This window comes from Vidua chalybeata, chromosome 9 (assembly GCF_026979565.1).
Source record: "Vidua chalybeata isolate OUT-0048 chromosome 9, bVidCha1 merged haplotype, whole genome shotgun sequence".
NCBI classification, from domain to species: Eukaryota; Metazoa; Chordata; class Aves; order Passeriformes; family Viduidae; genus Vidua; species Vidua chalybeata.
The window spans coordinates 23,999,374-24,014,256 of NC_071538.1; the positions used below are offsets into that span (position 1 = coordinate 23,999,374).

The 14,883-nt window shown below is 37.5% G+C and overlaps 1 protein-coding gene across 1 annotated transcript in view; it reads right to left on the reverse strand.

The window, feature by feature from the left end:
* Window positions 1-14,883, reverse strand: part of OLFM3 (olfactomedin 3) — a 53,056-nt gene that overhangs the window by 12,612 nt on the left and 25,561 nt on the right. The window contains exons 2-3 of the mRNA XM_053949942.1: window positions 2,815-2,961; window positions 277-432 (exon numbers count right to left, since the gene is read on the reverse strand). Of these exons, the coding sequence (XP_053805917.1) occupies window positions 277-432; window positions 2,815-2,961 (303 nt within the window). The remainder of the gene's footprint in view (window positions 1-276; window positions 433-2,814; window positions 2,962-14,883) is intronic.

Here is a 14,883-nt window from a genome sequence, read left to right on the forward strand (position 1 = left end):
TAAATTTCTCAGTATGACATGCACATTGATACAGAAAAAACAGGAATCTGTTTATAGTGACATTTCTCTAATAACTTAATAATTAATAATTCCTCCCTATTACAATTAAATTGAACAAAGCAAAAGATTATCATCATAAAGGAAGATTTATGATGCTTTTCTTTTAAATGGTGTTCTTGTAGGAGCATTTTGAGCTGAGACCTTAGCAGTCCATGCATTGTTACTTAGTACATTGTTTCCAGCAGGCTTGGAAGTTACTGTAAAAGTTGGACCTACTTGAAAGTGCTTTGTCATTAACGTCTTCCGATCATCTTCAATCTGCCGAAACTTGGCCTTCAGCCCTTTCATCTGTGTTTCCATTTTTAAAACATACTGGAAATCCCTCTGAGTCCGTAGATTTAAAACTTCAATAGATTGGGACATATTCTGAACCTGTTAAAGAAGAACACACTCTAAATGCACTTTTCGTTGCATTGCTTTTTTTCCTGGTTAAATGTCAGGCAATGAAATGCACTCCTGTCAATTAGCTGTGGGTCATTTCTACAACGGTACAGTTCTACATTCCATAACTGCACGACGGTGCAAATATTGGGGAACAGGGCAAGGCCTTGAAGCCAAAGATTGTTTGGACTACTTAGAGCTAAGGAGAGGGAGAGAGAGAGAGATCCTTTAAGCATCATTTTCACTGGGGTCAGGAAAGGCTGTCAGGCATTAGTCTACTTTGAGACCTGTAGTAGATGTGACTGTGGTTCAGAAGGTGCTCATATAGCATATATTTCCTTCCAGGCACTTTGGGAGCGACAGGACTGAAATTTGGAGATTTTGGTTGGTATGAGGTGCATGACTTTCCTTGTTAAGTAGGCATTTACAGAATCATTCAATATAAGGCATTCATAAGACTACCCAAAGATAAGCTGGGCTGTGTCAATCACCACAGAGGTGTTTCCCCATAATTCCATAAGTAAATGTAAAATTAGAAATTTTAACCAATTGTCTCAGTGGTAGAAAGCCACTATTTATTTTTTCAGCTGAAAAATAGTGAATGTTTAGGTAACTTTTGTAGAGCAAGTGATTTTGTAGCTAGAGTGAGGACTTTTACCACAGTAATGCAACAGTAACTGTTATCCAGAGTAAATTACACATACTTTTAAAAGTTTCTGTTATGAAAGCAATGATTTTGCTGGCCATAAAAATGACACATTTTCCAAGTGCAGCTATTCTATTTCAGCAAGTGTTTTGTTTTCCTAAAATGTGAGAAAACCAGACTGCTGTAAATGTATTAGATACTTTATTGAAGTTTTGGCTCAAACAAAACATATTGTACCTTCCTAAGAAAAGACAAATCCAGCAGTAGTCCTGTGGTGTGCAAGAATATGCAATATTTCAAGAGATACTCATGCTTGGAGCTAACTCATGATCTACAAAATGTATGGATTTAGAAACTTCTCCTAAAAATAGTATACATTAGTTATTGTACAGTTGCCACTAATAGTTTTGAGAAAGGATTTTTAATGAAAAATGCAGAGGCTTTTTTTTTTTCTATCTAATTGTTGAAAGCAGGCAAATAAAGTCTTTTGGGTGCTGGAAGAACTTTGAGAATTTCCATTTGGCAGAAGACACATTCACACAGAGGCCTTAAAGGACTGTATGGACTCAGGAAGTAGTAATACAACATTACATATCCATGATTGCCACAGTCCTAATCATAAGAAAATAGCTTTGAGAGGCTGTGATTTAGGTTCATTTCTGTGACAGCTCTAAAACGATGCTGTGATCTTATTACACCCCTCCCACCTCAAAATAAAGGGTTTTTTTTTAGTAATATTTGAGTATTTGGGGAATATGCTGGAGCAAAGACTGGAGTGTTCCTTTCTTAAGTAAACAGACTCCAGGAGGTGAGGCAGCTCCTCTTCTCTCTGCTGGTCCAGCAATGTCCTCTCCATGCATCTCATGTTATGGGCTCTGTCAACTGGAAACCTAGTCCCTCTGAAGTTCATGAAAGCACAGAGAGCAAAAACCTGTGGGGATCTGGCACTATATTAACACTGGAATGATTTTTCTATAGCTAGAAAAATACTAAAAATTGTGTTCTACAAATATATTTTCAAGTCTACATTTTATGTTGATTTTTGAGGCTGTTCAAGCACTCTCTCATGCCTCAGGTTCTGTACCACTGGCAGTGATACAGTAACTATAACCTTGCTTACTTATACAGAGAATGCAGAATGTTTGTGTTTTCATAGCTGCAGCATTCTACTGTTGATGCAAAACAGGACTTCATTGGTTTCATCATATATGCAATAGTGGATAATACTGGAAAATTTGCACCATCAGAAAATGAATAAATAAACTTGAGAAAAAGAAACAACAAAAAAATTAGACCTGTTTATGCTCTACACAGTTTGTTTTCAAGATGCTGTTGTGTCTCTCTCATTATTTTTTGATAGGAGATGAGAAATGACCTTCAGCAGTCTCATATGATTGAAGCAGGAGCTGTAGTTTAAATCCCTGAGCTAGTTTGAGGTGAGATTTGTAACTGATTTTACACAGAAAAATCTGTCCTGTTGTATGTAAGAAAGAATTTGGGAGGAGTGACTAAGAGAGAAGATGCAACTTGGCTTGGGAAAGGTGTGATGTAAGGAAAACAGATAAATAACAATCAGAGATGAGAACACAGATAGGGGATATACCCTGAATAACAATTTTTATCAAATAACTCTTCATTAGTTCATTATGCATTAACTGGGAAGGAAAGCAGTAGATTTCCATGAGAAGTTTAATGACCAAGAGGAGGAATTTTTTGGGAAGACTTACCTTCTCTAATAGTTGTCTGAGTTGCCTGCTTTTGGCATCTCTCGAACATAAGTTTTGTTCAGGTGCAACAACAGTGCAAATGCAACGGCCATCAGGATCCTGGGCTGAACTATAAACTTGCCACCCTTCCTTGGGGCTAATCTGAGTCTGGAACAACAAAATAATAACAATCAAAGGAACTGAACTGATTTTTATTGTTTGAAAACAACACTGCAGCAGAATATTTTTATTTTTGCAGTACGTGTCTGCAATGAGGTTCCTACTAGTCAACAATTATTACTCTTAACTAATTAGTTTGGTAGTTTCCCAGTTTTGCCATCTCTCACAGCTTTGCAATAGTTCTCTAGAGGAGTTTAGCACACACAGTTTCCAGGGTGGATGAGAATGGTATTCTGCTTGTGATTCAGCACAAACCAGGTGATTTAATTCTTTGCAAAGGGACATTATAGTTTTTCAGCAGCAGAGAACAAACATGTCCTTTCAGCCTGGATGACTTTTACTTTAGACTAATGGAAACAACAAAGACAGGAAAGAACAAACATATGAGCCTGGGGAGAGCACAGTGTGTGACTCACAGGTGGGAATTGGCTCAGCAGCACTTTGGGATAGCAGAAAACTGGAAATTCCTAACCTGTTCTTTTTTACAGCAACCACAACTGAGAAAGAAAGGCAAAAAAAAAAAATCACATTTGTTTGCAGAGCAGGGTAACACTGAACTGCATTTAATGTTTGTGTGGTATTTGGTATCTCTTTAATGGGATGTACAGAAATAGTGTAGGGATGACGGAAAACAATATAATGAGATGACTGAAAGCATTCAAGCGATGGAACTTAATAGGTACAAGAAACAGTTTTTGAACTTCCTTTTTAAACTGTAATTTAAAGTTAATATTGTGCTTTATTCTTTCCTAATATTGTACTGAGTGATGAATTTCATGGTACAGATGCTAATGGATATAATTGAAGTAATTTTGGTCTGGACACGTTTGGAATCAGTTGCTCTTTATATTACAAAATTGTACTCAGTGCCAGCAGAGAAAGTGATTATTTAAACTGGGAAGCTTTGATATTGATGCTTTCCTGGCAGCTTAGTGCAGGAGTGCAGAGTTCCTCATCTCTGAAGCAGTGCCAGTATCTCTGTGGACTCAGGTAAGAAAAGAGCACAGGCTTTTCACAACAGTGACTCCTCTGAAGAAGTAATTGAAGATGGCAGTGACCTTCTACTGCAGAGTTAACAGAAAAATCAGAATTGTGTTATTGCCACGTTTTGCATGGAAAACCAAAGTGCTATAATGAAGGTGACTTGAAGAGATGAGGGAGCTTGGCCTGATGAGCTTTGAGAAGAGATGACTGAGAGAGGACCTCAGCAGTGTCCATCTGCAGGGAGGTGTCAGAGGATGGACCGGGCTCTGCTCGGTGGTGCTGAGCAGTAGGACAAGAGGCAACAAAAGGAACTGATGCCCAGGGAGTTCCACCTGAACATGAGGAAGAGCTTCTTTACTGTGCAGCTGACCACGCACTGGAACCGATTGACCAGAGAGCGTGTGGAGCCTGGAGCCATCCCAGAATCATCTGACACAACCCTGTGCCAAGTGCTCTAGGATCACTTTGAGCAGGGAGGTTGGACCACAGGACTCACTGTGGTCCCTTCCAACCTTGCCCATTCTCTCTCTCCTGTAAAAAGATGATCTTGCCTTAGCTTTTGCTAGAAAGGCACAACCAGTGTTCAGTGCTAAATTGTACTGCTTCTATGGCATTCTCTACATCCTAATTTTTAGAGCAAAGGGAATTTAGCTTAAGACGTGGAGAACCATAAAAATGAAATAAAATTACATCTGCAGAGACAATTTAAATTGGTTTTGAGAAGCTACGAAAATTGTAAGCTTTAACAAGTGAAGCCTTTCAAGGCTGTAACCCTTGAAAAGTGTAAGCTATATTTACCCCGGTAGTTTCCATGTTTGTAGAACTTATGGCCAAACAGTGTGGTCATGTAACAGCAAGGAAACTAAATTTTTTGTGGAAGTTCAGGAACATGTTCAGGAATCCAGAGCTTCTGATTATAATTCCTTTAGTAATTAATATAAGTTCATGAAAAATTATTATATTTGAGCCTTATGCCTGCTACATTTAGACTGGTGGAACTGGTTTCACTGGATTCAAGTAAATTTTCTACAGTGGACTATGTATGAGACACCAGGATCATGCAGTCCATAGTAAAGCTGTATAATTTTGTCTGTAAATTATCAATTATTTATGCCAGAGAGGCTGTAAGTGTCTCTCTAGGCTTTATCTAAGAAAATAAAAAACACTTTAATGATTAATTTAGTAGGTATTTTTATGGTATCTAAAATACATCTGATTAAAAAAGGTAACTTCTCTTTGGGAAAATAGTTCTCACAGTGAGAGACTGGTTAACCAGGAGCATGGTATAAGCACTCGTATAGTACCAAAATTTAGGCTACAGTTCTATGAATTTTTCTGTGATTCCCTCTATTTGGAATTTTAGGCTTCCTTCATTAATTAGGATAGGTAATATGAGTGATGGCAGAGAAAAACATGCATGTGTGCAAAGGTGCACTTTGCTTTATTTTTCTGTTATTGTTTTAGTTTGACATTTAATCTCTACTTCAAGCAGAAACTGCTGTGCAGAAAAAGAGCTAGAAGTCATCAAAACCTTACAGAAGCTACTGCATCAACTTTTCAAATGCAGGCTTACTGCTGACAGGCCTTAGTAAACAAGAAAGAAAAGAAATAAGTGGAAAACAACAATAGTAACTTTTACTGGCTCTTGAAAATCTGGGGAAAACAGAGGAGTCCCTATAAGGTCCAATATTAACCACTGCCATGGCAGGCTGCTGTATTAAAGACTTAGTTAACTTCTGAAAGATTTATTTTTTCACTAGCACTTTTATATACTCTAATAAAACTGTTACAGCTACCTCTGTTGTTACTATAGTCACAGGTCAAAGGACAGTACCTTAAGCAAACAGGATGTTTGCTTAAACACAAACAGTATTTTCTGGTTTGTCTTGCAATTTCAACCCTGGTCCTGAAACAGAGCTCAAAAGAGGAGACCCTTTATCTGACTCCACATCCTTGTACAATTCTTGCAGCTGAAGGGAGGAAATTGGGAGGTTTTTTCCTTTTTTTACACTGTATAATATACACAATTTATGAGCTGTGTATGTGGTAGGAGAGAAATTCTGGAGAAGTGCTCATGCTGCAAAGTTCACTAGAGAAGCTGCAAGTGGGGAACTCTGGATGGCAGCCAAAAATCAGTCAGTGATGACCCTGGTATTACTGAGCACTTGGGGCATAAAGTCTTTCAACTAACATCTACAGTTTTAAGAAATGTACCAGATTTGTGGTGCTCAGTTTTGTGTAAAAAAAACCCTACATGACTGAAATTCATGTTTTCTTTATTTGGCAGATGTTGCCAAGCTCAGATAATCAAGATTTTATGATCACTTTCCTAGTTCTACTGGAACTCTTGTTACCCTTATCAAAACAAAAAATATGCATATAGCTCAACTCAATGAGTGAAAAGAGCATTCTTGAAATAATATGTTTTAAAAGATAACAGAATTTTTCTTACAATGTAATTAATGTTGAAGTAGTAATATATATAGAGTAAATACAGTGATTTTCTGCAGTAGTATTTTTCCTGCATGCATATATTCAATTATTCCATGTTGATTAGTAAATGCAAAATTTTTAGTTACAAAATTCTGAATTTTGAGAATTGTGAGCTACTATACAAATAGTTACATTTATATTTTACATAACCTACTATTATGTAAACATCTGATTGCAGTTACACAAAAAGATACATAGACAAAGATACATAGACAAGAGTGTTTTACTAAGCATTTAGGAAAACTATGTTCTAATTTAACTTATTGATACCAGGATAGCATTCCCTCTAAAGGAAAAAGTTACTTGACTTTTTAGGCTTCTCATGATTTCACAGCTATCCACAGCTTTCCTGCAGGTTTTTATTAACTGAGGCTGCTGTATATGAGCGTCAATGATACAAAGTGATATTTCTGTCATTTGTATTATTCCCATTATCAGTCTTTCAAAAATTCTGGTATCTAACCTCCTAGTACCAATTTTATTTTGTTTCTAACAGCTATTTATTTGTTTAACTGTATTCCAATAAAGAAAAATAGGAAGGAATCCGACCCTTTGCATATTATAGCGAATAGTTACTAGGTAACATTATCCAATTTTCAAAAAGAAAGCTACTGCTAGATATAATTTTCTAAACAACACAATGCATTTTTCTGGAGCATTAAAGATAGGAAGAACAGTCTAGACAAATGAAAAGACATTGCTATACTCTTTTTAGCATTTCATGCTCAAGATGAAGGCATTTGTTCTTACATATTTAAGGATACTATTTTGAAACCTTCCCTTTCATTGAAAGACCACAACATGCTCACCAATGTGCAGTTTTATGATGCCCAAAAAGAAGCATGCATTAAGAGATGATAGGAAGATTAGTAGCTAAAAAAGAGATTTACAAAGAGGCAACAAACGAATGCTTTTGCTGGCACTTAAATACTAATTCAGCATTAAGATAGCTTGCAACATATAACAGCTACTTACTAGAGTATCTGCAGTGGTTATTCTGGTGGTGTTTAGTCCTACCAGAGAAGGGAGAGTTTGGGACATCCAGTTAGAGATCATTGCCATGGTACTAAGAACAGCACCAAGCTTCAGCAGTGGAGGGCTCATTGCTGTGGAGCTAATGAGTTTTCATAGTGAGTGATTATCATCCCAGTGCAGGCTGGCAGTGAGAGGCGTGACTGCAGCACACAACATCCACAGCATGAAAGGAGATCAAGCTACCCAGATTTAATCATCCATTAAAAACATCCATATCCTCATCTGCCCTCTTTCTGCTCTTACTAACAAATACTTATGACTGTCTTATGCTGACCACTAAATAAACAATCCTTTCTATGCTACTAGTCATTGCAGTTTCCAGTGGGAGATGGTGTGGGTGAATTATCTCTTTATAGGTGCTAGACAGTCAATTAGCTCTTAATTAGTTCAGTCCAGGCAGAGCAGTGTCTTCCTGTCTGAAATGCAAAAGCCTGAGCACAAATAACCCCCCCAGTTCCCATCAGTGCTTTGGCAGAAATATGCTCAAGCCTGTTAGTAAATATGGTTCTGTACTTGTCCATGGGGAAGGGGCAGAACTGTCAGCCTGCTCTTCAAAGCACCAGACACCTTTCTGGACCTCCTGTGATTTGCTGATCTCTCATAAATTACAAACATCAGAGACTTTATTATCTGCATAGCTTGTTATTAAGATCTTTATTGTTCATAAAAGACCATTGAGCCTGTGAAGAATCACATTTCTCAGTGTTCTTGTTAATTTACAAGTTTTTGTACCAAGAATTTACTGCATTACTCCCAGGGTTGGCAGACTCACTATGTCTTCATTGCTGCTTGGATGAGAACAGAAGATAAATTGGGGATTGCACATTTTGAGACTTCTTTTGGCTTTGCTGTTAAATCTACTGCTCCCTAGTAGAATGAGCTGCAGGTTCTGTAGCAATTCATCTTGCTCATATATTGAGCGTAGGGGGGGAAAGAAAAGCAGAAAAAACAGTCTAGAAATCATTGTGCCATAGGGGCAGCTTTACTTTTTAAGAATTATTTGCAAAAGAAGTGCTGAGCGAGGACTTCTAATGGCAGTTATTTAAGAGAAAACTTGCATAAAGTTTGCAGAGAGACAGGCTACTGCATTTTCCCCAGGGCAGTTATGGACTTAGTTTCTGAATTTGCTTCAGAAAAGCAAATTACTTTTTCTTAAGGACTTCTGGCAGTGCTATGAAGGAACCCTGTGTGCAGTGAAACTGAAGGGATGTATATTTATGTGTGTGTTTCAACATGGATGTATTTATTAAAGCTACTGTAACTCTGCCAAGTTTTTCAGATTCTCAGAGCTTGTGCACCAATTCAGGCTAGACATTTGTCTTTCAATATCCATTCAGAATGACTTCCATAATTATCTGCAGTTTAAGGAAGACACATGTAAACTTATTTTTTAAAAAAGAAATTGAAAAACCCATTGAGAGCTATTATATAAACTTAAGGAGTCACCCAGCAACAGAATATAGAAAATCAGTGTATCCAGGTATTAAATATCTTGTGGTAGTTACACAGTAATGTGAGCTGTGAAATGTTTCAAATACTGAAAAAATTAATTCACTGAAGAGATCTGAATACAGTGAAACACACTGAAATATATTGTTGCTAGAAATTGTGCATAGATGGCAAATTTGAGAAAGGCTATGTGATCACAGCTGTTTTACTCCGAGTATTTTCTATATTTCAGGAGGTTAAGTTCATATAAGCTTGGATTGCCTGATAATGGTCATTATGTGCATTTCTCGGTAGAGAGAGGCCCTGTGGTCCATTCTTGATATGGTGATTTTGAGACTGAGAGCTGAGTCAGGCTTTTACCTCAGCCTGATGCAGGGCTTAGTGGATGGAGGCATTTGAGCCTTTCCCTGAGCCAGTGTTTCTGTGGAGAGGGGCTCAAAGTTGTCCCCTAAACACATGTGCAAACTGAACTGTCCAGACTGACATCAAAAGTGAGGCTTGTCACATTTCACTGGCAATTTGTCAATTTCCCAAGGACCTCCACTGATTACTTTCAATATGGATTAGGTAACATTTGATAATGTTGGATAATTTTCCAGTTTTATTAGATTCTTCTGAAGTGCCTCAGCATCCTATCTAGATCTAATACAAAAAGAGATTCTAATTCATCAGTTTTATCACCTTTTTCTATTCCTGTCCTCTTTCAGAAGTTTAATAGGCACACTAATCCCCTTGGTTCCAGGACATTTCCTGAATGTAATGACAGAATTTTGTTTTACCACACTGAATTGCAGCTTTGACATTTTTGGTTTTCTTCTCTTCAACATTTGCTGTTTCACAGAAGAATGTAATTGGTCTCCTCCTGAATTTTAACATTGGACAAAATACATTCAAAAGGCAATAGAAGACTTTTCTGATGCCCAGATTAAAAATTACTGCTGATTATCCTTTATCTAGGGTATTGTCAGCTCCTGGAAAGAATGCTGTTTGTTGAGTTATTATGATTATTCCTAAGAGATGACATGCTCCTTGGTTCTTGTGACAGAATATTCATTAATGCAGTTTAGCACTTAATTTTCTTCCAACTGGTTTAACTGCAAAAGAGAAAGCTTGCTGCCTTGTGATTCCCAGTGCTGCTGCTGGACACATCTTTACAGAACTCAGCAGGAGGTGATCCTCTAGTCCCCTTGGCTGGTTATATAATTTAACATTACCAGAGCTCTGGCATCCCCACGGTGCTGAATTCAGATCTGCTGTAGCTGCACAGGGGCTTTAAAGCCCCTCTGTGCTGCAGTGAAGGGATGAGGGCAGCTTGCACAAGTGTCTGGGAGCCTGGGGGCTGCAGGAGTGAGCTCACCCTGAGCTGAAAACCTTTTCTTCTAGGGCTGCAAATGTAATGCCAGCCCCGGGTGTGCTTACACAGACAGGGACAGCACGTGCTCGGTGGGACTGTCAATATTCTGTGTATCTGATATTTTTGTGTACCCATTGTCAAGTATTGCTTCAGAGCACTACTGCTACACAAGATGTGCATGAGAACAGTCTTAAAAATGTTTCCTTCCTGAACAGTGGAAATACTCAATGAAAATGTATTTTGTTGGTGTTTTTACCAGATTGTGTAAGTGTTCAAACCCCTTTGTTAAGGAAATTAAGCATTAAAATAATCTTAGCTGTATTTTACCATAAATAATTGGGTAAATTAAAAAATGGCAAGCAAAGAGTAGAAAATTTTTCTACATCTGAGGTCACATATACAAAGATCATACCTGAAGCCACAGAATAACTGAAGAGTTATTCTCATATTATTAGAAAGTAGAAACAAAACTTTATGATCTGTGTTTCATTTCAGCTCTGTAATTTCTGTTTTCTTGGTTTTTATTTTAAAGCTGCAATTTCACATTTCTAGTTTATGATTAACTGCTCTGAATAAAAGCTAGAATGCAACAGCAATTCTAAAATTTGAACAAAATTCTTTATTACCCTAAATTTCTGCTAGTATAACTTCCTGTTTTAGTTAACTTCATCTAAAGTCAGTAAAAGCTGAAGCATCCATACAGAATAACTTCAGATGCCATATTTTGATCTAACATAAAATTCTGTCAATCTGTATCAATTTCAGTGTTGTTAACATTATTGTATGCTAGTCCTGTAATATTCAATTACTATATTACAAATTACTAGGATCATTAAAGGTATTATTTAAGACCCTTATTTAATAAATAGTCTAAAGGCTCCTCTGGTCTCTGATATTTACTTTCACTTTGAGATCCTGTTACATTTTGATAGGGATTAAGTCTACTGAAAATGAGAATACATCCCAACATTATCTTATTACAACTGAGGTAGTAGGATCTCTGTACTGTAAAAAGTAATTAACGTCAGGATTAGGAACAGCAACAGAGCAGATGTCCTGAGTCAGCAGCATGTGGAAATATACCCAGCCACCCACCCCAAAAGGGAATTACCTCCTGGCCAGAGGAAAGCATTGATTGTAGGAAAGAGGAAATTGTGAAGTTCAGCTGCAGTCACTTAATCCTGATGTCGGTGTATTTAATATATATAAAAAAAAAATGCTATCTTAAAAAATTCTTACAATTCAAAATTGTGTTCATGGGTAAATGCTATCATGGAAACACCTGAAACCTTGAATTTTATGTTGAAGTGATTGCACAATCATGGCTCATCTGGCTTAACTACATTCCTTTGAAGCAGAGCAAAATCAGGAATTTTAAATCACAGCAAGTTTGTACTTTGACAGGTTAGGTTTAGAAAGTAAGCTCAAGAAGAAAAGCCAAAGCTTTCCTCATTGCATTGTTGTTCTATAGTGTATTTAGTTCTTTATCTTCATGTGATATATTGTGCTCAGCAGTACATTGGTTTAAAAAATGGCAGTTCATTAGTCATGTTCCTGAGCATGATTATTTATTCACATTAGATTAATGCATGTACAAAGAAAGTTCTCAGAACTGGAATGGCAATTAAGATTCATAGAGCTGCAGATGGACTGAGAAAGCACAAACTTGTGCTACCAGTTCACTTGCAGTTCTGAATTTAGAGAACTGTGCCTTCATTTTACTCTGTTTTTGTTCAACAAAACCCTGTGGCTTTGCAGTGCTACTTGTGAGTAGCAATATCCAGGCTTTTTTAAGGGCAGTTTGAGAGGGATGTGCCCTGTCTAGAAAATCTCTTTTCACAGCTCATTATAGTGACATTCTGCAGTCAGGTGTCTCCACTTTGAGAAGTATTGAGCAAGGGATTTTTCGTCTGTTGTCCATTACATGCTTCTGTACCAATGCTCTTGAGGTGACCTTTCTGAAGTGATCTTAGCTATCTGCTTGTTCATTTTTCAGGCTTCAGGGAGCTTATTTTGAATTAAGACATTAAAGAACATTTTCATGGTTTTTTCACACCTGTTCTCTTGTGTTCTGCTGTTAGCAAATCCCAAGTGTACAGAATAACAAGGTAGTGTCTCTACAGAAGAATTAGTTCATTATGAGAATTGACTGAAACAGGAAGCACGATGGGCAGTCTGCAGTTAATTGAAACAGCTGGGAAAAACAAATAGGTGGGGAAGGACTAAGTGAAATAAAATCTTCTTCTGTTGATTTCCTGCCATTTTAATTTTCAATAACATTTATGTCAGGTACTCAATAAAACCTCATAAGCTTTTCCCTTGAGTGTGTGATATGATAATCGATCTAATGGGAGAAAGACCATATTCTCTAAAATATATGGAGACATCTATTTAGTAGATAATGACTAATGATCGTGCAGACAGTCCTTTTTCCTTTAACAGAGGCTGGAAATCTGTATATTTTTAGAGGATTCTGGGATCCCTTATCTTGCTCTGAGCATGCACAGAATGGCAGGATGCAATGTTGGATGGTTCTGGGACTGGAATTTGTTGCAGTTTTGCTTTCCTTTGAAAACTGTATGGATTGGATATGAGAATTTATAGAGAATTCCTCCTAAAGTAATTTTCATGCTTAATGTACAATTTTGGTTTTCCATCTTGAAAATGCGTATTTTTCTGTTGAGGCTGGATGAGGGAGGTGAGCTGGCTTTCATAGAGAATAAATTTTAAGAAATTAAAGGACCTGAAACTGAAATTCCCCATGAAGCTCGATCATATATAATCCTGGAGAGAGCTTGAGCCATGAAAATCAGTAAATTCTGTAGTAATTTAATAAAATAAATTATATCAGCTGGCTCTGACTGTAAGTAGATGTTTGAAAACAGAGACCTAAGCTACTTAGAGCCATAGTGCATTTAGACTGAAAATGGGCAGTATAGCTGGCCCATCCTCTGGTTAATGCAAGCTTACAGCTCTGCAGTCAGCACTTACAGACCCCTGAACTGGAGCTTGCATGTGGAATGTCACATTTAATAGATACAGGTAAATTTGTTCAGTGCCTTTTTAAAATCTCCTTGAATCTTTGCAAGTGAGAAGACAGGAATGAAGGAAGCGGAAAGGGTCTGCAAAACAAAATTCCCTGTCAAAGGGGAATTTTGTCTTTGGGAAAAGACTTAGTGGGGTATCTCTGCACTTAAAATACAAAAGGGTTGGGGTATGGGGTTGAATGCTGGCCCACAGCAAATAGTGTTTGTTGGTGCCACACACCCCAATTTCCTTTTATACCTGGGCATGATTCAGTTAGATGATTTGGACATGGATGCAGCATTTTAAGAGGGAAAGACTAGTTTTGCTGTGTGGAAAGGAGCTGTCCATCAGAGCCCAGAAATCAGCTCATCTCCTTTTGATTTAGCAGCTGTATGCTGTATGGCTGTATTTGCATTGGCCAAGTGCTGTCTTTGGAACTGAGAGCGAAGGAACTATCTACTCTTTGATTTCTGCTGCATTCTGATAAGCAAGTCTTTGTCTGTTCTTTGAAAATTTACAGCTTTGCATTACAGAAACACTTGGCTGTATTCTCCTATATTTCCCAATGCAGATAATTGTCAAGACTAATAAAAAGTAAGGTGGGGAGGGTTATCCTGCTGACTTGCTCTTCATCCCACCATGGTTCCATGCGTTCTTTCGGCAAGTCTCTTAAACTGTCACATCATGCTGATACCCTTTTCTAATGCATCTCTGTCATATACTCTGTAGAGATGAAATAGGGAAAAATTCTTCAGAAGTTTAGAGCTGAGCTTACTCCCAGTGGTCTGGCAACCCACATGCTACATTACTAACCAAGAGTTTATCGGTGTAACCAGCATGGCACTGATAATGGCATTTAAAGGCTGTAGCATCTTCCTGTTGGGATTTTCTAACAATGGTGGCATTAACAACATTTCCTTCCTGAAATATAAAGGTCTTTTTCTGTAGGCAGAAATTCCAAGAAAGAAAATTACATTTCTGTTCAGAAAGCACCACACATTTCCTGCATCTTAAAATAACAAGATTTTGCGAATGTGTCTCATTGCAAGCAAATCCGTTCTTAATGTATTCTGCTTCTTGACACCATCCTGGAAGGCCAAGTTCTAGTTTACTTTTAAACAAGGATGAAAGCTTACAAGTAGTGTAAGTGAATACTGAGAAAATTCCATGGGCAATCTTGCCTGCAAGACAGAGGTGTTATTGCTGTGGCCAAATTCCAGTAAGTTAGCTATGTTCTGTCAAACAAATGCTTCTTGCAGTTTCAGGTGGATACTTAACCTGTTCTAAATGCTGTGCAGTGCTTTGAGTACAATGAGCCAGGTGCTGTGTTTCAGCACAGTAAAATATGCTGTGCTTCAGTAGTGGGTAAAGCAATGTATGGATATGCCACAAAGCATGATCCCAGATGCTGTAAAACACTTCTATGTTTAAATAAGGGTATAGAAAGCAAGCACTTGCTATTTTCTAAAGCTCTAACAATCCTGGAAGTTTCTGAACTAAATAATTCTGAGAAGAACTGAAGCTGTTTATTTGGGAATCAAAATTGTATTACTTGAAGAAAAATAGTA